This window comes from Salmo salar, chromosome 02, assembly GCF_965601325.2.
Source record: "Salmo salar chromosome 02, fSalSal1, whole genome shotgun sequence".
NCBI lineage: Eukaryota > Metazoa > Chordata > Actinopteri > Salmoniformes > Salmonidae > Salmo > Salmo salar.
This window is the reverse complement of record NC_138292.1, coordinates 21687350-21711628: the sequence shown is the minus strand read 5'-3', so window position 1 is coordinate 21711628 and position 24279 is coordinate 21687350. Positions and strand designations below refer to the sequence as shown.

General features: G+C 44.1%; 1 protein-coding gene across 1 annotated transcript in view; it reads right to left on the bottom strand.

The window, feature by feature from the left end:
• Positions 1-466: 466 nt before the first annotated feature.
• The window catches only part of prkcg (protein kinase C, gamma), a 46807-nt gene continuing 22994 nt past the window's right edge, over positions 467-24279 (bottom strand). Inside the window, exons 10-17 of the mRNA XM_082960721.1 lie at positions 10333-10507; positions 9364-9478; positions 8990-9052; positions 7636-7774; positions 5553-5633; positions 4811-4918; positions 4443-4583; positions 467-1367 (exon numbers count right to left, since the gene is read on the bottom strand). Of these exons, the coding sequence (XP_082816847.1) occupies positions 1206-1367; positions 4443-4583; positions 4811-4918; positions 5553-5633; positions 7636-7774; positions 8990-9052; positions 9364-9478; positions 10333-10507 (984 nt within the window). The 3' untranslated portion in view covers positions 467-1205. The remainder of the gene's footprint in view (positions 1368-4442; positions 4584-4810; positions 4919-5552; positions 5634-7635; positions 7775-8989; positions 9053-9363; positions 9479-10332; positions 10508-24279) is intronic.

Genomic DNA, 24279 nt, shown 5'->3' with positions numbered 1-24279 from the left:
GTGTCATATCAGCAAGAAAGTGAAGAAATATAGCAACTGATCTAGGAATAGAATGAGACAGATGACAACGTGTAAGGCTGACAGGGCATAGCTGTACAGTACGGAAACATGAATCAGATGGTTGACTTGGTAGTCCTCATATCTGGTGGAAAATATTTGATTTGTTGATAGAGATGGGAGTAAGTAATCATGTAGTTAGTTAAAGTCACCCTTAACCGCAGACCACAGGGTTAGATGGTTTCACTTTCATGAATGGTTAAGATTCCCCCCAGGTCTAATGGTTAAAGTTAGGATTGGGGGTAGGTAGGGGAATCTGATCCCAGATCACTGATTAGGAGCAACCTTTCTTCAAGCAGTAATATATAATGATTGATTTGATTTCTTACCCATCTTCTAGGTTTCTAGCTATACATCACAATTATATGATCAATGGGATTGAAGTTAAATTGGAACACAAAACAAGGAGCAGTTTTTGGTAATAGTATAATAGAACAATGTAGTAGAACACAATATGACATTACATAACACAAGAAATACTGCTTTACATAATATCAGAGGTAATTCATTTCATAAGTAATAGATTATACATTTGGCATATAGACAGCTCTAACTGTATTTCTATGTAATACATCTGATATTGATACTACAATAGCATGATACCATGTCATAAAATACATTTACCTTAAAATCACTATAGATTTAAGAGTCAGATTCAGTGTCATCTTACAGTATCTGTTTGCTAATAACTGCATCAACTTTAAATAAAAGTAATGTTGTTTTGTATGCATTGCATCAACTAAATGTGTTATTTGACTTTTACCGCTAATCTGCCCATTCATCCCTGTATCACCCAGATTTCCCTCTGAAAAATAAGCCACGAACCCAGGCTCTAGAGTATAGCAGAGACGGAGAGTTATCTGTAGGTTGTGTATACTGATTGTTTGTGTTTAAATTGTGTGCTATTCTCTGTTTTGAACTTATTTGCTTTAGAAAATGACTGTTAGGCTGGTGAGGGGAATGTGGGAGGAGCTCTCCCTCCCCCTCAGACAGAGAGGGGATAGAGAGAGACAGAGCTGCTCCCTTCAGACCAAGAGAACAGGATACAAATACAGAGAGCTGCCCCCTCCGAAAGAGAGGGGAGTAGAGCGAAACAGAGTTGTGCCCTTCAAAAGAGTGTGGGTGGAGAGAGACAGAGCTGCCCCCCCTCAGATGGCAGTGAGGGTCGGGGGGGCGAGCTCAGGGTTAATGAAGGAGAAGCCCAGGAAGTCTTCCTGGTCAATGGCCGCCAGAACGTCAGGGTCAGAGGGTGTCAGCACGGACGGAGCCGCCGTGAAGAACTTGTCAAAGTTCTCCCCTTTCTTCCCACCCTGAGAGAGAGAGAGATTATTACATATAGAACACATATATACACATGAAATAAAGGACTGAGAGAAAAATCAAACTCCTTCTTCCACACCTACGGGCACACACATCCACACATTAATTATCTCTCTCCCTCTCCCTCTTTCTTATTTCTCGCTCCCTCTCCCTCTCTCTCTCTCCCTCCTTCTCTCTCCCTCAGGTGTACAGTAAAGCATGTCACGTGTGGTCCGTGTTCTCCTCAGCATGTGACAGCTGCTCTGCTGGTTGATATGAATCTCATTTGGCTAATGGGCCTGGCCTCTGACCCCAGAGCACATTCTGACACCTCACTGCCCACTTAGCCATTGGATGGCACGGCCACAGACTGACAAGTGACAGGCTAATGAGGGCATAGATTTGCATACGAGACAAGGGGGCGGGACCCCGGGGCGAAAGGGTCATGACTGTTATGACACCTCTGTCTGTTCCAGAATGCTCAAGATCTCTGAGAATGAGGAGATATATATATATATATATATTGTATACAGTATATAGCGATAAGGGAGAGTGAGTGGGAGAAAAACTGACATGTGAGAAAGGCTGCCGTAGGCAGACCTGGCTCTCAAGAGAAGACAGGCTATGTGCACACTGCCCACAAAATGAGGTGGCTGTCACGACTTCTACCAAAGGTGGCTCCTCTCCCTGTTCGGGCGGCGCTCGGCGGTCGTCGTCGCCGGCCTACTAGCTGCCACCGATCCCCTTTTCCCTTATCGTTTGGTTTTGTCTGTCTTGTGTTGCACCTGTTTTGAGTTGAGTTCATTAGTGGGGTTATTTAGTCTTGCTGTTCTAGGCTGTTCTAGGTTGGGTTTTGTGCGGTTGGGTTTTGTGCGGTTGGGTTTTGTGCGGTTGGGTTTTGTGCGGTTGGGTTTGTGCGGGATTGTTTCGTGTTACCTGTCGTGGGTTTGGGGGTTAAGTATTTCTCTTTTTCTATTGTGGACTGGCGTTTTATTCTGGACTGCGTTCCGGCCATTTTGGGGGGGACATTTTTGTCGGGTTGGGTTTTCCATATTCATGCCTGTTCATGGTGGTTTGGACCCTGGAAATAAAACGCTCTACTATTGCATATTTGGTCTTGTGCGCATGACTTCACCCCACCACTCCTAGTGAGTACTGACAGTGGAAACTGAGCTGCACTTCCTAACCTCCTGCCAAATGTATGACCATATTAGTGACACGTATTTCCCTCAGATTACACAGACCCACCAAGAATTAGAAAACAAATCCAATTTTGATTAACTCCCATATCTACTGGGTGAAATACCACAGTGTGCCATCACAGCAGCAAGTATTGTGACCTGTTGCCACAAGAAAATGGCAACCAGTGAAGAACAAACACCATTGTAAACACAACCTATATTTATGTTTGTTTATTTTCCCATTTGTAGTATAACTATTTGCACATCATTACAACACTGTATATATACATAATATGACATTTGAAATGTCTTTATTCTTTTGGAACTTGGGTGAGTGTAATGTTTACTGTTCATTTTGTATCTATTTCACCTGGTTTGGCAGTGTAATATATATGTTTCCCATGCCAATAAAGCCCCTTGAATTGAATTGGATAGAAAAAAAAGTGATAGAAAGAGAAACTATAGAGAAAGTTGAATAGAAAAACATGGATGGAGAGAGAAGGGTTGAAATACTGAACCCCTGAGAGTTGTGAGGAGAGTCATTATGAAGAGAGGAGGAGGATATGGAGACATGGAGAGGAAGGCAGAGATAGATAACTCCTGCGGGATTTACTGACAGTTCTAGGTTTAAAGAGAGGCTCAAGAAAGGGGAATGTTAAGAGATAGAGAGAGACAGACAGAGAAAGAGGTAGAGAGAGAGATAGACAGACAGAGAAAGAGGTAGAGAGAGAGGAGAAAGAGAGAGAGACAGACAGAGAAAGAGGTAGAGAGAGAGATGAGTAAAGAGAGAGACAAGACAGAGAAAGAAAGAGGTAGAGAGAGAGAGAACGAGAGAGACAGACAGACAGACGAGACAGACAGAGAAAGAGGTAGAGAGAGAGATAGAAAGAGAGAGAGACAGACAGAGAAAGAGGTAGAGAGAGAGATAGAAAGAGAGAGAGAGAGACAGACAGAAAAAGAGGTAGAGAGAGAGATAGAAAGAGAGAGAGACAGACAGAGAAAGAGGTAGAGAGAGAGAGAAAGAGAGAGACGACAGACAGAGAAAGAGGTAGAGAGAGAGAGAGAAAGAGAGAGACAGACAGAGAAAGAGGTAGAGAGAGAGAGAACGAGAGAGACAGACAGACAGAGAAAGAGGTAGAGAGAGAGATAGAAAGAGAGAGAGAGACAGACAGAGAAAGAGGTAGAGAGAGAGATAGAAAGAGAGAGAGAGAGAGAGAGAGAGAAAGAGGTAGAGAGAGAGAGAAAGGGAGAGAAAGAGAAAGAGGTAGAGAGAGAGAGATAGAAAGAGAGAGACAGACAGACAGAGAAAGAGGTAGAGAGGAGAGAGAGAAAGAGACATTTGTAATGTCTTTATTATTTTGAAACTTCTGTATGTGTAATGTTTACTGTTAATTTTGATTGTTTATTTCACTTTTGTATGTTATCTACCTCACTTGCTTTGGCAATGTTAACAAATGTTTCCCATGCCAATAAAGCCCCTTGAATTGAATTGAATTGAGATAGAAAGAGAGGGAGACAGACAGAGAAAGAGGTAGAGAGAGAGAGAGATAGAAAGAGAGAGAGACAGACAGAGAAAGAGGTAGAGAGATAGATAGAAAGAGAGAGAGACAGACAGAGAAAGAGGTAGAGAGAGAGAGACAGACAGAGAAAGAGGTAGAGAGAGAGATAGAAAGAGAGACAGACAGACAGAGAAAAAGGTAGAGAGAGAGATAGAAAGAGAGAGAGACAGACAGAGAAAGAGGTAGAGAGAGAGAGAGCTAGAGAGAGACAGACAGAGAAAGAGGTAGAGAGAGAGAGAGCTAGAGAGAGACAGACAGAGAAAGAGGTAGAGAGAGAATAAAAGAGAGAGATAGAAAGAGAGACAGAATAGAGGAGGTAGAGGAAGAGGTAGAGGTAGAGACTAACAGTTCTGGGTTTGAAGGGAGGTTGTATCTCCATTCTCTCCAGTCGGTCCCAGTCCATCCAACGGAAGAAGGGATGCTCCCGTATCTCCTTCTCCCCCTCCTCCCCTCCGCCCAGTCGCTTCGCTGGGTGCTTGGTCAGGAGCTGGGGACAGCGGAGAGGAAGAAAGAAGAAGAGTGTGAAAATGGAGGAAAAAGGAGAGAAGGAGAGAGCAATAGAACGGTGGAGCGTTGTCTTGAAATCTCCTCTTGCAGAGTTGCATGGGTAGTATGCTGTACGATCCACCATGTTGACTTAGAAATGACATGGTGAGATTTGCCTTCTTGACTGTCCCTGAGGGGACTAAGTGGATTGAATAGGATGTAGATTACCCCCTTGCAGATGGTGACGGCCTCACGGGACAGACTCTTGGGATAGGTGACACTCTGCTCCATGATGGACTGAAACAACTCCTCCTCATCAATACCATCAAAGGGAGGCTGGGAGGGGAGGAAAGAGGAGGAAAGAGAAAGATGAGGGGGGTGAGAGAGTATGGAGGGGGGAAGGGGGAATGGGGAGGGAGAGAGAGAGGGAGGAAGGGAGGGGAGAGGAGGAAGATAGAAAAAGAGGGAGGGAGGTGAGTGTGAGGTGGAGAGAGAGAGAATTTGAAAGCAAATACAATTTTGATAAACTCCCATATCTACTGGGTAAAATACCAGTGTGCCATCACAGCAGCAAGATTTGTGACCTGTTGCCACAAGAAAAGGGCAGCCAGTGAAGAACAAGCACCATTGTAAATACAACCCATATTTATATTTATTTTCCCTTTTGTACTTTAACTATTTGCACATCGCTACAACACTGTATATAGACATAATATTACACTTGAAATGTCTTTATTATTTTGGAAATCTGTGAGTGTAATATTTACTGTTAATTTCCGATTGTTTATTTCACTTTTGTTTATTATTTATTTATCTTGCTTTGGCAGTGTAAACATATGTTTTCCATGCCAATAAAGCCCCTTAAATTGAAATAGAAATTGAGAGAGAGAGAGGACATAGTTGTTTCTATTGTGTTGAAGCCATTGGTGCTAGATTCAGTGCTAGATAGAATGGAGAAGTCAAGTTATACCTGTCCAGCCAACATCTCATAGAGCAGCACCCCATACGACCACCAGTCAACAGCCTTACCATAGGACTGGTAGGCTACAATCTGACAGACAGGGAGGACAGGACGGAGGACAGGATTACACAGTGTCAGGAAATGGTGTACATCTGTAGATACACTATATACACTATGTGTGTTTGTGAGAAGAGAGAGAGAGAGAGAGAGTAGAGATGAGAGAGAGCAGAGACAGACAGACAGACAGACAGAGACAGAGACAGACAGACAGACAGACAGACAGACAGACAGACAGACAGACAGACAGACAGACAGACAGACAGACAGACAGACAGACAGACAGACAGACAGACAGACAGACAGACAGACAGACAATAATTGAGAGATGACACCACGCGGGATAGACAACGATTACCTCTCTGGCTCTGGGGAAATATATTGTATCTCTGACCACAATGACAGATACAGGAAAATCAATAGATATTTTACATGAGATAATCAATCCCCTACTGGTTTAACTAGGAGGTTAATGATACCACAATGACACACACGCCAATCACCAATCACACTGTCTCTCACATACTAATCACCAATCACACTGTCTCTCACACACCAATCACCAATCATACTGTCTCTCACACACTAATCACCAATCACACTGTCTCTCACACGCCAATCACCAATCACACTGTCTCTCACACACCAATCATACTGTCTCTCACACACTAATCACCAATCACACTGTCTCTCACACGCCAATCACCAATCACACTGTCTCTCACACACCAATCACCAATCACACTGTCTCTCACACACCAATCACACTGTCTCTCACATACTAATCACCAATCACACTGTCTCTCACACACCAATCACACTGTCTCTCACACGCCAATCACCAATCACACTGTCTCTCACACGCCAATCACCAATCACACTGTCTCTCACATACTAATCACCAATCACACTGTCTCTCACACACCAATCATACTGTCTCTCACACACTAATCACCAATCACACTGTCTCTCACACGCCAATCACCAATCACACTGTCTCTCACACACCAATCACCAATCACACTGTCTCTCACACACCAATCACACTGTCTCTCACATACTAATCACCAATCACACTGTCTCTCACACACCAATCACACTGTCTCTCACACGCCAATCACCAATCACACTGTCTCTCACACACCAATCACCAATCACACTGTCTCTCACACACCAATCACCAAGTCTCTCACATACTAATCACCAATCACACTGTCTCTCACACACCAATCACCAATCACACTGTCTCTCACACGCCAATCACCAATCACACTGTCTCTCACACACCAATCACCAATCATACTGTCTCTCACACACTAATCACCAATCACACTGTCTCTCACACACTAATCACCAATCACACTGTCTCTCACACGCCAATCACCAATCATACTGTCTCTCACAAGCCATCACCAATCACACTGTCTCTCACACACCAATCACCAATCATACTGTCTCTCACACACCAATCAACAATCATACTGTCTCTCACACACCAATCACCAATCATACTGTCTCTCACACACCAATCACCAATCACACTGTCTCTCACACACCAATCACCAATCACACTGTCTCTCACACACCAATCACCAATCACACTGTCTCTCACACACTAATCACCAATCACACTGTCTCTCACACGCCAATCACCAATCATATCGTCTCTCACAAGCCATCACCAATCACACTGTCTCTCACACACCAATCACCAATCATACTGTCTCTCACACACAATCACCAATCATACTGTCTCTCACACACCAATCACCAATCACACTGTCTCTGACACCCCAATCACCAATCACACTGTCTCTCACACACCAATCACCAATCATACTGTCTCTCACACACCAATCACCAATCACACTGTCTCTCACACACCAATCACCAATCACACTGTCTCTCACACACCAATCACCAATCACACTGTCTCTCACACACAGAACACATGCACATGCATATACTGTACGGACACACACACACACACACACACAGTGAGTGGGGGGAGTAAGAGGGGTGATGAATGGAGTACCTCTGGTGCGATGTAGTCTGGGGTCCCACAGAAGGTACGTGTAGTGTCACCTTCAAACATGCCCTCCCTACACATCCCAAAATCAGCTATCTTTATATGACCCTCACTGTCCAGCAACACATTATCCAGCTTCAGATCCCTGCGAGAGAGAGAGAGAGAGAGAGAGAGAGAGAGAGAGAGAGAGAGGGGGGGGGGGAGAGATAGAGAGAGATAGGGAGAGAGAGAGAGAGAGAGAGAGAGAGAGAGAGAGAGAGAGAGAGAGAGAGAGAGAGAGAGAGAGAGAGAGATAGGGAGAGAGAGAGACAGAGAGAGAGAGATAGAGAGAGATAGGGAGAGAGAGAGAGAGAGAGAGAGAGAGAGAGAGAGGAGAGAGACAGGAGAGAGAGATAGAGAGAGATAGAGAGAGAGAGAGAGAGAGAGAGAGAGAGAGAGAGAGAGAGAGAGAGGGAGAGAGAGGAGAGAGAGAGAGAGAGAGGGGAGAGAGAGATAGAGAGAGAGAGAGAAGAGAGAGAGAGAGAGAGAGAGATAGGGAAAGAGAGAGAGAGAGAGAGAGAGATAGGGAGAGAGAGAGACAGAGAGACAGAAAGAGACAGGGAGAGAGAGAGAGAGAGAGAGAGAGAGAGAGAGAGAGAGAGATAGGGAGAGAGAGAGACAGAGAGACAGAAAGAGACAGAGAGAGAGAGAGAGAGAGAGAGAGAGAGATAGGGAGAGAGAGAGAGAGACAGAGAGACAGAAAGAGACAGAGAGAGAGAGAGAGAGAGAGAGATAGAGAGAGAGACAGAGAGACAGAAAGAGACAGAGAGAGAGAGAGAGAGAGAGAGAGAGACAGAGAGAGAGAGGAGGAGAGAGAGACAGAGAGAGAGAGAGAGAGAGAGAGAGAGAGCGAGAGAGACAGAGAGACAGAAGAGAGAGAGAGAGAGAGAGAGAGAGAGAGAGAGAGAGAGAGAACACATATTGTATGGCCTTGATCAGGCCACAGTGGGTGACTAATATAAAGTTGCTGCCAGCCACTGATCAGATCAGTGAAATGTTGTTACCCTTAATACCTGTAGATGATTCCTTTAATATCTATAGATGATTCCCTTAATACCTGTAGATGATTCCTTTAATACCTGTAGATGATTCCTTTAATATCTATAGATGATTCCCTTAATACCTGTAGATGATTCCTTTAATACCTGTAGATGATTCCCTTAATACCTGTAAATGATTCCTTTAATACCTGTAGATGATTCCTTTAATACCTGTAGATGATTCCCTTAATACCTATAGATGATTCCTTTAATACCTGTAGATGATTCCTTTAATACCTGTAGATGATTCCCTTAATACCTGTAGATGATTCCTTTAATACCTGTAGATGATTCCTTTAGTATGGAGGAAGAAGAGGCCTATGGCTATCTCTGCTGCATAGAACCTGAGAGAGAGAGAGAGAGAGAGAGAGAGAGAGAGAGAGAGAGAGAATGTAATTGAGAGAGAGAGACACAGAGAGACGTGGGGGTAGAGAGCTAGGTAGAGATAGAGTTAGCTGTTGATGACTGATCACAGCTTATTGATGATGGGGTAGCTCCTGGCTGAGAGGGAGGAGGCGGGAGAGGGGAGGAGAGCAGGGAGGGGATGGATGGTGGAGGTGACTGTGATATGTATGACAATCTGCTCTTGGTTGTTGACTAATAAAACCAGAAGGAATGATGGATGGAGAGATAGGGAAGTAGGTTGTATACATACGCTGCGTGAGGCTCTTTGAACTTGCCAACTATCTGGATGTGAAACATGAGGTCTCCTCCGTTGACATACTCCATCACATAGTAGAGACGGTCCTGGGTGATGGAAAATAATGATGCTGTTACTAGGGAAACCAAAACACACACACACATTGGTTCTTGAGGCAAATGAATTGACCTTTTAGTCAAATAGTCCAAGTAATTATTGTTTGACCTGAGGGAGCAAACAGACAAGACCACACAAACATGATCACTAGTACCACTGCCCTGGTATTCTCCTAATGATGTACACACACACACACACACACACACACACACACACACACACACACACACACACACACACACACACACACACACACACACACACACACACACACACACACACACACACACACACACACACACACACACACACACACACACTAAAATTAGACTCATATGGACATTGTACACATATGGCCACTATAGACAATACAAAAACACACATGCGCACACTCATGGATGGGCGCACACACAAACGTACGCACGTGTGGGCACGCGCTCCCATCCATACACACACACATACACATTATGTAATTCCCCTCCAGTCAAAATGAAAAAGCAATCTGTTCTCAAATAACCTCTCCTCCAGGACTAATGACCTCGTTAAGGGAAGCAAGCTAATTAATTCATTGATTCATTTAAACACAGATCTGGGTCAACTAAGACCAATATGATTAAAGGATGAAATACCTAAATGTCTTAAACTTGAGGTTCATTGGCCAAAACAGGTTGATTCAAGACCTGATAGTTCAAAGCACTGACATGTCCCTGGCTGTTCATTGACTTAACAGTGTTTATTCTACATGATTGATTGACAGACATAATTATATGTCCAATATGGTTACATGTAGTGAATGCACTTTAACAACTTTGTTGCAATCTGCCAGGAGGGAATTTGTGGTAACGCATGTTGCTCCATCACACACACCTCTGTCCTGGAAGGCTGAGTAGAGTGCTGTGAGGAAGTGGGGGCGGTTGGCCAGTCCCAGAACCCTCCTCTCCACCATGGCACTCTCTGTGTCCTCGTCCTGGAACAGCACATCCTTCTTCAACACCTTCACCGCAAACAGCCGCTCACTCCCTCTCTCCTCAGCCAGCAGTACCTGGGGGGAGAGGTGTGGAGGGGGAGGGAGGGAGGGAGGGAGGGAGGGAGGGATGAAGGAAGGAAGGAAGGAAGGAAGGAAGGAAGGAAGGAAGGAAAAAAAGGAAGGAAGGAAGGAAGGAAGGAAGGAAGGAAGGAAAGGAAGGAAGGAAGGAAGGAAAGGAAGGAAGGCAAGGAAGGAAGGAAGGAAGGAAGGAAAGGAAGGAAGGAAGGAAGGAAGGAAGCTGGAGTTAGTGTAAGGGAGGGGGGCATCTGACCGACTGACTATCAGAAAGACAGACTGACTATCAGAAAGACAGACTGACTATCAGAAAGACAGACTAACACACAGAAAGACAGACTGACTAATTACAGCACTACAAAAGCAGCAGCACCCTCCCCCCACTCTCTCTCTCTCCCTCTCCACCCTCTCTCTCTCCCCTCTCTCTCTCTCCCCGTCTCTCTCTCTCTCCCTGTCTCTCTCTCTCCCCGTCTCTCTCTTTCCCTCTCTCCCACCCCTCTCCCCCCTCTCTTTCTTTCCCTCTCTCCCACCCCTCTCCCCCTCTCTCTCTCCCCTTGATCCCTCTCTCCCTCTCCCCATTCTCTCTCCCCCTTGCTCCCTCTCCCTCTTGCTCCCTCTCTCTCCCCCTTACTCCCTTTCCCCCTTGCTCCCTCTCCCCCCTCCCCCTCCCTCTCCACTTGCTCCCTCTCCCCCTTGCTCCCTCTCTCCCCCTCCCCCTCTCTCTCCCCCTTGCTCTCTCTCTCTCTCTCTCTCTCTCTCTCTCTCTCTCTCTCTCTCTCTCTCTCTCTCTCTCTCTCTCTCTCTCTCTCTCCTTTCTTTAGGTCGTATCTCATTTTCTTACATAAGCGTTTATTCCTCTGTAGACTATCTGCCAGTTATGAACAGAACAAAAAGGATTTCCCATGAAATGGAGTTCCAAATGTCCCTTCAAATAGTACATTATAGACTGGAGTGTGTGTGTGTCTGTCTGTGTGTGTCCCTGTATTCAATACCAGGATCAATGACCCAGGGGAGAAGGGTTGAAGAGCCAACTGGCAGCAGGGGATGATTAGGTGGCCATGATATTATGAGGTGCCAGGTTGGGAGTTTAGCCAGGGCACTGGGGTTAACAACAAGAGTTGGGTGACCACAGAGTCATATCTGAAAGATGGCTAGTACAATGTTGATGATGCTAATAATGTGTGTGTAATCGTCATCGTTTCTGGTCTATACAGCATCTAATAGAATTGCTGTCATGACAGTGATGGTGTTTTAATTTCAACTCAGTTAGACCCAAGGGACAATACTGGGCAGTGACAATGCAGGTAACACTATCTGTCATACCTGTACTTTGATTGTGTTGCATCATGTCTCCAGGCAGGTGTGTTGCGTTTATTACAGTGTGTCTCCAGGCAGGTGTGTTACATTTATTACAGTGTGTCTACAGGCAGGTGTGTTACGTTTATTACAGTGTTTCTCCAGGCAGGTGTGTTACGTTTATTACAGTGTGTCTCCAGGCAGGTGTGTTACGTTTATTACAGTGTGTCTCCAGGCAAGTGTGTTACGTTTATTACAGTGTGTCTCCAGGCAGGTGTGTTACGTTTATTACAGTGTGTCTACAGGCAGGTGTGTTACGTTTATAGCAATGTGTCTCCAGGCACGTGTGTTACGTTTATTACACTGTGTCTCTAGGCAGGTGTGTTACGTTTATTACAGTGTGTCTCCAGGCAGGTGTGTTACGATTATTACAGTGTGTCTACAGAGAGGTGTGTTATGTTTATTACAGTGTGTCTACAGGCAAGTGTGTTACGTTTATTACAGTGTGTCTCCAGGCAGGTGTGTTACGTTTATTACAGTGTGTCTCCAGGCAGGTGTGTTACGTTTATTACAGTGTGTCTCCAGGCAGGTGTATTACGTTTATTACAGTGTGTCTCCGGGCAGGTGTGTTACGTTTATTACTGTGTTTCTCCAGGCAGGTGTGTTACGTTTATTACAGTGTTTGTCCAAGCAGGTGTGTTACGTTTATTACAGTGAGTCTCCACGCAGGTGTGTTACGTTTATTACAGTGTGTCTCCACGCAGGTGTGTTACGTTTATTACAGTGTGTCTCCAGGCAGGTGTGTTACGTTTATTACAGTGTGTCTCTGGGCAGGTGTGTTACGTTTATTACAGTGTGTCTACAGGCAGGTGTGTTACGTTTATTACAGTGTGTCTCCGGGCAGGTGTGTTGCATTTATTACAGTGTGTCTCCGGGCAGGTGTGTTGCGTTTATTACAGTGTGTCTCCAGGCAGGTGTGTTACGTTTATTACAGTGTGTCTCCGGGCAGGTGTGTTACGTTTATTACAACGTGTCTCCAGGCAGGTGTGTTACATTTATTACAGTGTGTCTCCAGGAAGGTGTGTTACGTTAATTACAGTGTGTCTCCAGGAAGGTGTGTTACGTTAATTACAGTGTGTCTCCAGGCAGGTGTGTTACGTTTATTACAATGTGTCTCCAGGCAGGTGTGTTACGTTTATTACAATGTTCTCCAGGCAGGTGTGTTACGTTTATTACAGTGTGTCTCCAGGAAGGTGTGTTACGTTTATTACAGTGTGTCTCCTGGCATGTGTGTTACGTTTATTACAGTGTGTCTATAGGCAGGTGTGTTACGTTTATAGCAATGTGTCTCCAGGCAGGTGTGTTACATATATTACAGTGTGTCTCCAGGCAGGTGTGTTACATTTATTACATGTGTCTCCAGGCAGGTGTGTTACATTTATTACAGTGTGTCTACACGCAGGTGTATTACGTTTATAACAGTGTGTCTCCACGCAGGTGTGTTACGTTTACGACAGTGTGTCTCCAGGCAGGTGTGTTACGTTTATGACAGTGTGTCTACAGCAGGTGTGTAACATTTATTACAGTGTGTCTCCAGGCATGTGTGTTACATTTACTACAGCGTGTCTCCAGGCAGGTGTGTTACATTTATAGCAATGTGTCTCCAGGCAGGTGTGTTACATTTATTACAGTGCGTCTCCAGGCAGGTGTGTTACATTTATTACATGTGTCTCCAGGCAGGTGTGTTACATTTATTACAGTGTGTCTACAGGCAGGTGTATTACGTTTATAAAAGTGTGTCTCCACGCAGGTGTGTTACGTTTTCTACAGTATGTCTCCAGGCAGGTGTGTTACGTTTATTACAGTGTTTCTCCAGGCAGGTGTGTTACGTTTATTACAGTGTTTCTCCAGGCAGGTGTGTTACGTTTATTGCAGTGTGTCTACAGGCAGGTGTGTTACGTTTATTACAGTGTGTCTCTAGGCAGGTGTGTTACGTTTATTACAGTGTTTCTCTAGGCAGGTGTGTTACGTTTATTACAGTGTGTCTACAGGCAGGTGTGTTATGTTTACTACAGTGTGTCTCCAGGCAGGTGTGTTACGTTTACTACAGTGTGTCTCCTGGCATGTGTGTTACGATTATTACAGTGTGTCTCCTGGCATGTGTGTTACGTTTATGACAGTGTGTCTACAGCAAGTTTGTAACATTTATTACAGTGTGTCTCCAGGCAGGTGTGTTACGTTTATGACAGTGAGTCTACAGCAGGTTTGTAACATTTATTACAGTGTGTCTCCAGGCAGGTGTGTTACGTTTATTACAGTGTGTCTACAGCCAGGTTTGTTACGTTTATTACAGTGTTTCTCCAGGCAGGTGTGTTACGTTTATTACAGTGTTTCTCCAGGCAGGTGTTTTACGTTTATTGCAGTGTGTCTACAGGCTGGTGTGTTACGTTTATTGCAGTGTGTCTACAGGCAGATGTGTTACGTTTACTACAGTGTGTCTCCAGGCAGGTGTGTTACGTTTACTACAGTGTGTCTCCAGGCAGGTGTGTTACGATTATTACAGTGTATCTCCAGGCAGATGTGTTACGTTTATTACAGTGTGTCTACAGGCAGGTGTGTTATGTTTATTAAAATGTGTCTACAGGCAAGTGTGTTACGTTTATTACAGTGTGTCTCCAGGCAGCTTTGTTACGTTTATTACAGTGTGTCTCCAGGCACGTGTGTTACGTTTATTACAGTGTGTCTCTAGGCAGGTGTGTTACGATTATTACAGTGTGTCTACAGAGAGGTGTGTTACGTTTATTACAGTGTGTCTACAGGCAGGTGTTTTACGTTTATAGCAATGTGTCTCCAGGCAGGTGTGTTACGTTTATTACAGTGTTTCTCCAGGCAGGAGTGTTACATTTATTACATGTGTGTCTCCAGGCAGGTGTGTTACGTTTATTACAGTGTGTCTACAGGCAGGTGTGTTACGTTTACTACAGTGTGTCTCCAGGCAGGTGTGTTACGTTTATTACAGTGTGTCTCCTGGCATGTGTGTTACGTTTATTACAGTGTGTCTATAGGTAGGTGTGTTACGTTTATAGCAATGTGTCTCCAGGCAGGTGTTCTACATACATTACAGTGTGTCTCCAGGCAAGTGTGTTACATTTACTACAGCGTGTATTCAGGCAGGTGTGTTACATTTATAGCAATGTGTCTCCAGGCAGGTGTGTTACATTTATTACAGTTCGTCTCCAGGCAGGTGTGTTACAATTATTACATGTGTCTCCAGGCAGGTGTGTTACATTTATTACAGTGTGTCTACAGGCAGGTGTATTACGTTTATAACAGTGTGTCTCCACGCAGGTGTGTTACATTTACTACAGTGTGTCTCCAGGCGGGTGTGTTACGTTTATTACAGTGTGTCTACAGCAGATGTGTAACATTTATTACAGTGTGTCTCCAGGCAGGTGTGTTACGTTTATGACAGTGTTTCTCCAGGCAGGTGTGTAACGTTTATTACAGTGTTTCTCCAGGCAGGTGTGTTACGTTTACAACAGTGTGTCTACAGCAGATGTGTAACATTTATTACAGTGTGTCTCCAGGCAGGTGTGTTACGTTTATTACAGTGTTTCTCCAGGCAGGTGTGTTACGTTTATTACAGTGTTTCTCCAGGCAGGTGTGTTACGTTTATAACAGTGTGTCTACAGCAGATGTGTAACATTTATTACAGTGTGTCTCCAGGCAGGTGTGTTACGTTTATTACAGTGTTTCTCCAGGCAGGTGTGTTACGTTTATTAGAGTTTTTCTCCAGGCAGGTGTGTTACGTTTATTACAGTGTGTCTCCAGGCTGGTGTGTTACGTTTATTGCGGTGTGTCTACAGGCAGGAGTGTTACGTTTTTTGCAGTGTGATTCTAGGCAGGTGTGTTGCGTTTATTACAGTGTTTCTCCAGGCAGGTTTGTTACGTTTATTACAGTGTGTCTCTAGGCAAGTGTGTTACGTTTATTACAGTGTGTCTCCAGGAAGGTGTGTTACGATTATTACAATGTGTCTACAGGCAGGTGTGTTACGTTTATTACAGTGTGTGTCCAGGAAGTTGTGTTACGTTTATTACAGTGTGTCTCCTGGCATGTGTGTTACGATTATTACAGTGTGTCTCCTGGCATGTGTGTACGATTATTACAGTGTGTCTACAGGCAGGTGTATTACGTTTATAACAGTGTGTCTCCATGCAGGTGTGTTACGTTTACTACAGTGTGTCTCCAGGCAGGTGTGTTACGTTTATTACAGTGTGTCTACAGGCAGGTTTGTTACGTTTATTACAGTGTTTCTCCAGGCAGGTGTTTTACGTTTATTGCAGTGTGTCTACAGGCAGGTGTGTTACGTTTATTGCAGTGTGTCTACAGGCAGGTGTGTTACGTTTATTAAAGTGTGTCTCCACGCAGGTGTGTTACGTTTACTACAGTGTGTCTCCAGGCAGGTGTGTTACGATTATTACAGTGTGTCTCCAGGCAGGTGTGTTACGATTATTACAGTGTGTCTCCAGGCAGGTGTGTTACGTTTACTACAGTGTGTCTACAGGCAGGTGTGTTACGTTTATAGCAATGTGTCTCCAGGCACGTGTGTTACGTTTATTACACTGTGTCTCTAGGCAGGTGTGTTACGTTTATTACAGTGTGTCTCCAGGCAGGTGTGTTACGATTATTACAGTGTGTCTACAGAGAGGTGTGTTATGTTTATTACAGTGTGTCTACAGGCAAGTGTGTTACGTTTATTACAGTGTGTCTCCAGGCAGGTGTGTTACGTTTATTACAGTGTGTCTCCAGGCAGGTGTGTTACGTTTATTACAGTGTGTCTCCAGGCAGGTGTATTACGTTTATTACAGTGTGTCTCCGGGCAGGTGTGTTACGTTTATTACTGTGTTTCTCCAGGCAGGTGTGTTACGTTTATTACAGTGTTTGTCCAAGCAGGTGTGTTACGTTTATTACAGTGAGTCTCCACGCAGGTGTGTTACGTTTATTACAGTGTGTCTCCACGCAGGTGTGTTACGTTTATTACAGTGTGTCTCCAGGCAGGTGTGTTACGTTTATTACAGTGTGTCTCTGGGCAGGTGTGTTACGTTTATTACAGTGTGTCTACAGGCAGGTGTGTTACGTTTATTACAGTGTGTCTCCGGGCAGGTGTGTTGCATTTATTACAGTGTGTCTCCGGGCAGGTGTGTTGCGTTTATTACAGTGTGTCTCCAGGCAGGTGTGTTACGTTTATTACAGTGTGTCTCCGGGCAGGTGTGTTACGTTTATTACAACGTGTCTCCAGGCAGGTGTGTTACATTTATTACAGTGTGTCTCCAGGAAGGTGTGTTACGTTAATTACAGTGTGTCTCCAGGAAGGTGTGTTACGTTAATTACAGTGTGTCTCCAGGCAGGTGTGTTACGTTTATTACAATGTGTCTCCAGGCAGGTGTGTTACGTTTATTACAATGTTCTCCAGGCAGGTGTGTTACGTTTATTACAGTGTGTCTCCAGGAAGGTGTGTTACGTTTATTACAGTGTGTCTCCTGGCATGTGTGTTACGTTTATTACAGTGTGTCTATAGGCAGGTGTGTTACGTTTATTAAAGTGTGTCTCCACGCAGGTGTGTTACGTTTACTACAGTGTGTCTCCAGGCAGGTGTGTTACGATTATTACAGTGTGTCTCCAGGCAGGTGTGTTACGATTATTACAGTGTGTCTCCAGGCAGGTGTGTTACGTTTACTACAGTGTGTCTACAGGCAGGTGTGTTACGTTTATAGCAATGTGTCTCCAGGCACGTGTGTTACGTTTATTACACTGTGTCTCTAGGCAGGTGTGTTACGTTTATTACAGTGTGTCTCCAGGCAGGTGTGTTACGATTATTACAGTGTGTCTACAGAGAGGTGTGTTATGTTTATTACAGTGTGTCTACAGGCAAGTGTGTTACGTTTATTACAGTGTGTCTCCAGGCAGGTGTGTTACGTTTATTACAGTGTGTCTCCAGGCAGGTGTGTTACGTTTATTACAGTGTGTCTCCAGGCAGGTGTATTACGTTTATTACAGTGTGTCTCCGGGCAGGTGTGTTACGTTTATTACTGTGTTTCTCCAGGCAGGTGTGTTACGTTTATTACAGTGTTTGTCCAAGCAGGTGTGTTACGTTTATTACAGTGAGTCTCCACGCAGGTGTGTTACGTTTATTACAGTGTGTCTCCACGCAGGTGTGTTACGTTTATTACAGTGTGTCTCCAGGCAGGTGTGTTACGTTTATTACAGTGTGTCTCTGGGCAGGTGTGTTACGTTTATTACAGTGTGTCTACAGGCAGGTGTGTTACGTTTATTACAGTGTGTCTCCGGGCAGGTGTGTTGCATTTATTACAGTGTGTCTCCGGGCAGGTGTGTTGCGTTTATTACAGTGTGTCTCCAGGCAGGTGTGTTACGTTTATTACAGTGTGTCTCCGGGCAGGTGTGTTACGTTTATTACAACGTGTCTCCAGGCAGGTGTGTTACATTTATTACAGTGTGTCTCCAGGAAGGTGTGTTACGTTAATTACAGTGTGTCTCCAGGAAGGTGTGTTACGTTAATTACAGTGTGTCTCCAGGCAGTTGTGTTACGTTTATTACAATGTGTCTCCAGGCAGGTGTGTTACGTTTATTACAATGTTCTCCAGGCAGGTGTGTTACGTTTATTACAGTGTGTCTCCAGGAAGGTGTGTTACGTTTATTACAGTGTGTCTCCTGGCATGTGTGTTACGTTTATTACAGTGTGTCTATAGGCAGGTGTGTTACGTTTATAGCAATGTGTCTCCAGGCAGGTGTGTTACATATATTACAGTGTGTCTCCAGGCAGGTGTGTTACATTTATTACATGTGTCTCCAGGCAGGTGTGTTACATTTATTACAGTGTGTCTACACGCAGGTGTATTACGTTTATAACAGTGTGTCTCCACGCAGGTGTGTTACGTTTACGACAGTGTGTCTCCAGGCAGGTGTGTTACGTTTATGACAGTGTGTCTACAGCAGGTGTGTAACATTTATTACAGTGTGTCTCCAGGCATGTGTGTTACATTTACTACAGCGTGTCTCCAGGCAGGTGTGTTACATTTATAGCAATGTGTCTCCAGGCAGGTGTGTTACATTTATTACAGTGCGTCTCCAGGCAGGTGTGTTACATTTATTACATGTGTCTCCAGGCAGGTGTGTTACATTTATTACAGTGTGTCTACAGGCAGGTGTATTACGTTTATAAAAGTGTGTCTCCACGCAGGTGTGTTACGTTTTCTACAGTATGTCTCCAGGCAGGTGTGTTACGTTTATTACAGTGTTTCTCCAGGCAGGTGTGTTACGTTTATTACAGTGTTTCTCCAGGCAGGTGTGTTACGTTTATTGCAGTGTGTCTACAGGCAGGTGTGTTACGTTTATTACAGTGTGTCTCTAGGCAGGTGTGTTACGTTTATTACAGTGTTTCTCTAGGCAGGTGTGTTACGTTTATTACAGTGTGTCTACAGGCAGGTGTGTTATGTTTACTACAGTGTGTCTCCAGGCAGGTGTGTTACGTTTACTACAGTGTGTCTCCTGGCATGTGTGTTACGATTATTACAGTGTGTCTCCTGGCATGTGTGTTACGTTTATGACAGTGTGTCTACAGCAAGTTTGTAACATTTATTACAGTGTGTCTCCAGGCAGGTGTGTTACGTTTATGACAGTGAGTCTACAGCAGGTTTGTAACATTTATTACAGTGTGTCTCCAGGCAGGTGTGTTACGTTTATTACAGTGTGTCTACAGCCAGGTTTGTTACGTTTATTACAGTGTTTCTCCAGGCAGGTGTGTTACGTTTATTACAGTGTTTCTCCAGGCAGGTGTTTTACGTTTATTGCAGTGTGTCTACAGGCTGGTGTGTTACGTTTATTGCAGTGTGTCTACAGGCAGATGTGTTACGTTTACTACAGTGTGTCTCCAGGCAGGTGTGTTACGTTTACTACAGTGTGTCTCCAGGCAGGTGTGTTACGATTATTACAGTGTATCTCCAGGCAGATGTGTTACGTTTATTACAGTGTGTCTACAGGCAGGTGTGTTATGTTTATTAAAATGTGTCTACAGGCAAGTGTGTTACGTTTATTACAGTGTGTCTCCAGGCAGCTTTGTTACGTTTATTACAGTGTGTCTCCAGGCACGTGTGTTACGTTTATTACAGTGTGTCTCTAGGCAGGTGTGTTACGATTATTACAGTGTGTCTACAGAGAGGTGTGTTACGTTTATTACAGTGTGTCTACAGGCAGGTGTTTTACGTTTATAGCAATGTGTCTCCAGGCAGGTGTGTTACGTTTATTACAGTGTTTCTCCAGGCAGGAGTGTTACATTTATTACATGTGTGTCTCCAGGCAGGTGTGTTACGTTTATTACAGTGTGTCTACAGGCAGGTGTGTTACGTTTACTACAGTGTGTCTCCAGGCAGGTGTGTTACGTTTATTACAGTGTGTCTCCTGGCATGTGTGTTACGTTTATTACAGTGTGTCTATAGGTAGGTGTGTTACGTTTATAGCAATGTGTCTCCAGGCAGGTGTTCTACATACATTACAGTGTGTCTCCAGGCAAGTGTGTTACATTTACTACAGCGTGTATTCAGGCAGGTGTGTTACATTTATAGCAATGTGTCTCCAGGCAGGTGTGTTACATTTATTACAGTTCGTCTCCAGGCAGGTGTGTTACAATTATTACATGTGTCTCCAGGCAGGTGTGTTACATTTATTACAGTGTGTCTACAGGCAGGTGTATTACGTTTATAACAGTGTGTCTCCACGCAGGTGTGTTACATTTACTACAGTGTGTCTCCAGGCGGGTGTGTTACGTTTATTACAGTGTGTCTACAGCAGATGTGTAACATTTATTACAGTGTGTCTCCAGGCAGGTGTGTTACGTTTATGACAGTGTTTCTCCAGGCAGGTGTGTAACGTTTATTACAGTGTTTCTCCAGGCAGGTGTGTTACGTTTACAACAGTGTGTCTACAGCAGATGTGTAACATTTATTACAGTGTGTCTCCAGGCAGGTGTGTTACGTTTATTACAGTGTTTCTCCAGGCAGGTGTGTTACGTTTATTACAGTGTTTCTCCAGGCAGGTGTGTTACGTTTATAACAGTGTGTCTACAGCAGATGTGTAACATTTATTACAGTGTGTCTCCAGGCAGGTGTGTTACGTTTATTACAGTGTTTCTCCAGGCAGGTGTGTTACGTTTATTAGAGTTTTTCTCCAGGCAGGTGTGTTACGTTTATTACAGTGTGTCTCCAGGCTGGTGTGTTACGTTTATTGCGGTGTGTCTACAGGCAGGAGTGTTACGTTTTTTGCAGTGTGATTCTAGGCAGGTGTGTTGCGTTTATTACAGTGTTTCTCCAGCAAGGTTTGTTACGTTTATTACAGTGTGTCTCTAGGCAAGTGTGTTACGTTTATTACAGTGTGTCTCCAGGAAGGTGTGTTACGATTATTACAATGTGTCTACAGGCAGGTGTGTTACGTTTATTACAGTGTGTGTCCAGGAAGTTGTGTTACGTTTATTACAGTGTGTCTCCTGGCATGTGTGTTACGATTATTACAGTGTGTCTCCTGGCATGTGTGTACGATTATTACAGTGTGTCTACAGGCAGGTGTATTACGTTTATAACAGTGTGTCTCCATGCAGGTGTGTTACGTTTACTACAGTGTGTCTCCAGGCAGGTGTGTTACGTTTATTACAGTGTGTCTACAGGCAGGTTTGTTACGTTTATTACAGTGTTTCTCCAGGCAGGTGTTTTACGTTTATTGCAGTGTGTCTACAGGCAGGTGTGTTACGTTTATTGCAGTGTGTCTACAGGCAGGTGTGTTACGTTTATTAAAGTGTGTCTCCACGCAGGTGTGTTACGTTTACTACAGTGTGTCTCCAGGCAGGTGTGTTACGATTATTACAGTGTGTCTCCAGGCAGGTGTGTTACGTTTACTACAGTGTGTCTACAGGCAGGTGTGTTACGTTTATTACAGTGTTTCTCCAGGCAGGTGTTTTACGTTTATTGCAGTGTGTCTACAGGCTGGTGTGTTACGTTTATTGCAGTGTGTCTACAGGCAGATGTGTTACGTTTACTACAGTGTGTCTCCAGGCAGGTGTGTTACGTTTACTACAGTGTGTCTCCAGGCAGGTGTGTTACGATTATTACAGTGTATCTCCAGGCAGATGTGTTACGTTTATTACAGTGTGTCTACAGGCAGGTGTGTTATGTTTATTAAAATGTGTCTACAGGCAATTTGTTACGTTTATTACAGTGTGTCTCAAGGCAGCTTTGTTACGTTTATTACAGTGTGTCTCCAGGCACATGTGTTACGTTTATTACAGTGTGTCTCTAGGCAGGTGTGTTACGATTATTACAGTGTGTCTACAGGCAGGTGTGTTACGTTTATTACAGTGTGTCTCCGGGCAGGTGTGTTGCGTTTATTACAGTGTGTCTCCCGGCAGGTGTGTTGCGTTTATTACAGTGTGTCTCCAGGCAGGTGTGTTACGTTTATTACAGTGTGTCTCCAGGAAGGTGTGTTACGTTTATTACAGTGTGTCTCCGGGCAGGTGTGTTACGTTTATTACAGTGTGTCTCCGGACAGGTGTGTTGCGTTTATTACAGTGTGTCTCCAGGCAGGTGTGTTACGTGTATTACAGTGTGTCTCCAGGAAGGTGTGTTACGTTAATTACAGTGTGTCTGCAGACAGGTGTGTTACGTTTATTACAGTGTGTCTCCAGGCAGGTGTGTTACGTTTATTACAGTGTTTCTCCAGGCAGGAGTGTTACATTTATTACATGTGTGTCTCCAGGCAGGTGTGTTACGTTTATTACAGTGTGTCTACAGGCAGGTGTGTTACGTTTACTACAGTGTGTCTCCAGGCAGGTGTGTTACGTTTATTACAGTGTGTCTCCTGGCATGTGTGTTACGTTTATTACAGTGTGTCTATAGGTAGGTGTATTACGTTTATAACAGTGTGTCTCCATGCAGGTGTGTTACGTTTACTACAGTGTGTCTCCAGGCAGGTGTGTTACGTTTATGACAGTGTGTCTACAGCAGGTGTGTAACATTTATTACAGTGTGTCTCCAGGCAGGTGTGTTATGTTTATTACAGTGTGTCTACAGGCAGGTTTGTTACGTTTATTACAGTGTTTCTCCAGGCAGGTGTGTTACGTTTATTACAGTGTTTCTCCAGGCAGGTATTTTACGTTTATTGCAGTGTGTCTACAGGCAGGCGTTTTACGTTTATTACAGTGTGTCTCCAGGCAAGTGTGTTACATTTACTACAGCGTGTATTCAGGCAGGTGTGTTACATTTATAGCAATGTGTCTCCAGGCAGGTGTGTTACATTTATTACAGTTCGTCTCCAGGCAGGTGTGTTACAATTATTACATGTGTCTCCAGGCAGGTGTGTTACATTTATTACAGTGTGTCTACAGGCAGGTGTATTACGTTTATAACAATGTGTCTCCACGCAGGTGTGTTACATTTACTACAGTGTGTCTCCAGGCGGGTGTGTTACGTTTATTACAGTGTGTCTACAGCAGATGTGTAACATTTATTACAGTGTGTCTCCAGGCAGGTGTGTTACGTTTATGACAGTGTTTCTCCAGGCAGGTGTGTAACGTTTATTACAGTGTTTCTCCAGGCAGGTGTGTTACGTTTACAACAGTGTGTCTACAGCAGATGTGTAACATTTATTACAGTGTGTCTCCAGGCAGGTGTGTTACGTTTATTACAGTGTTTCTCCAGGCAGGTGTGTTACGTTTATTACAGTGTTTCTCCAGGCAGGTGTGTTACGTTTATAACAGTGTGTCTACAGCAGATGTGTAATATTTATTACAGTGTGTCTCCAGGCAGGTGTGTTACGTTTATTACAGTGTTTCTCCAGGCAGGTGTGTTACGTTTATTAGAGTTTTTCTCCAGGCAGGTGTGTTACGTTTATTACAGTGTGTCTCCAGGCTGGTGTGTTACGTTTATTGCGGTGTGTCTACAGGCAGGAGTGTTACGTTTTTTGCAGTGTGATTCTAGGCAGGTGTGTTGCGTTTATTACAGTGTTTCTCCAGGCAGGTTTGTTACGTTTATTACAGTGTGTCTCTAGGCAAGTGTGTTACGTTTATTACAGTGTGTCTCCAGGAAGGTGTGTTACGATTATTACAATGTGTCTACAGGCAGGTGTGTTACGTTTATTACAGTGTGTGTCCAGGAAGTTGTGTTACGTTTATTACAGTGTGTCTCCTGGCATGTGTGTTACGATTATTACAGTGTGTCTCCTGGCATGTGTGTACGATTATTACAGTGTGTCTACAGGCAGGTGTATTACGTTTATAACAGTGTGTCTCCATGCAGGTGTGTTACGTTTACTACAGTGTGTCTCCAGGCAGGTGTGTTACGTTTATTACAGTGTGTCTACAGGCAGGTTTGTTACGTTTATTACAGTGTTTCTCCAGGCAGGTGTTTTACGTTTA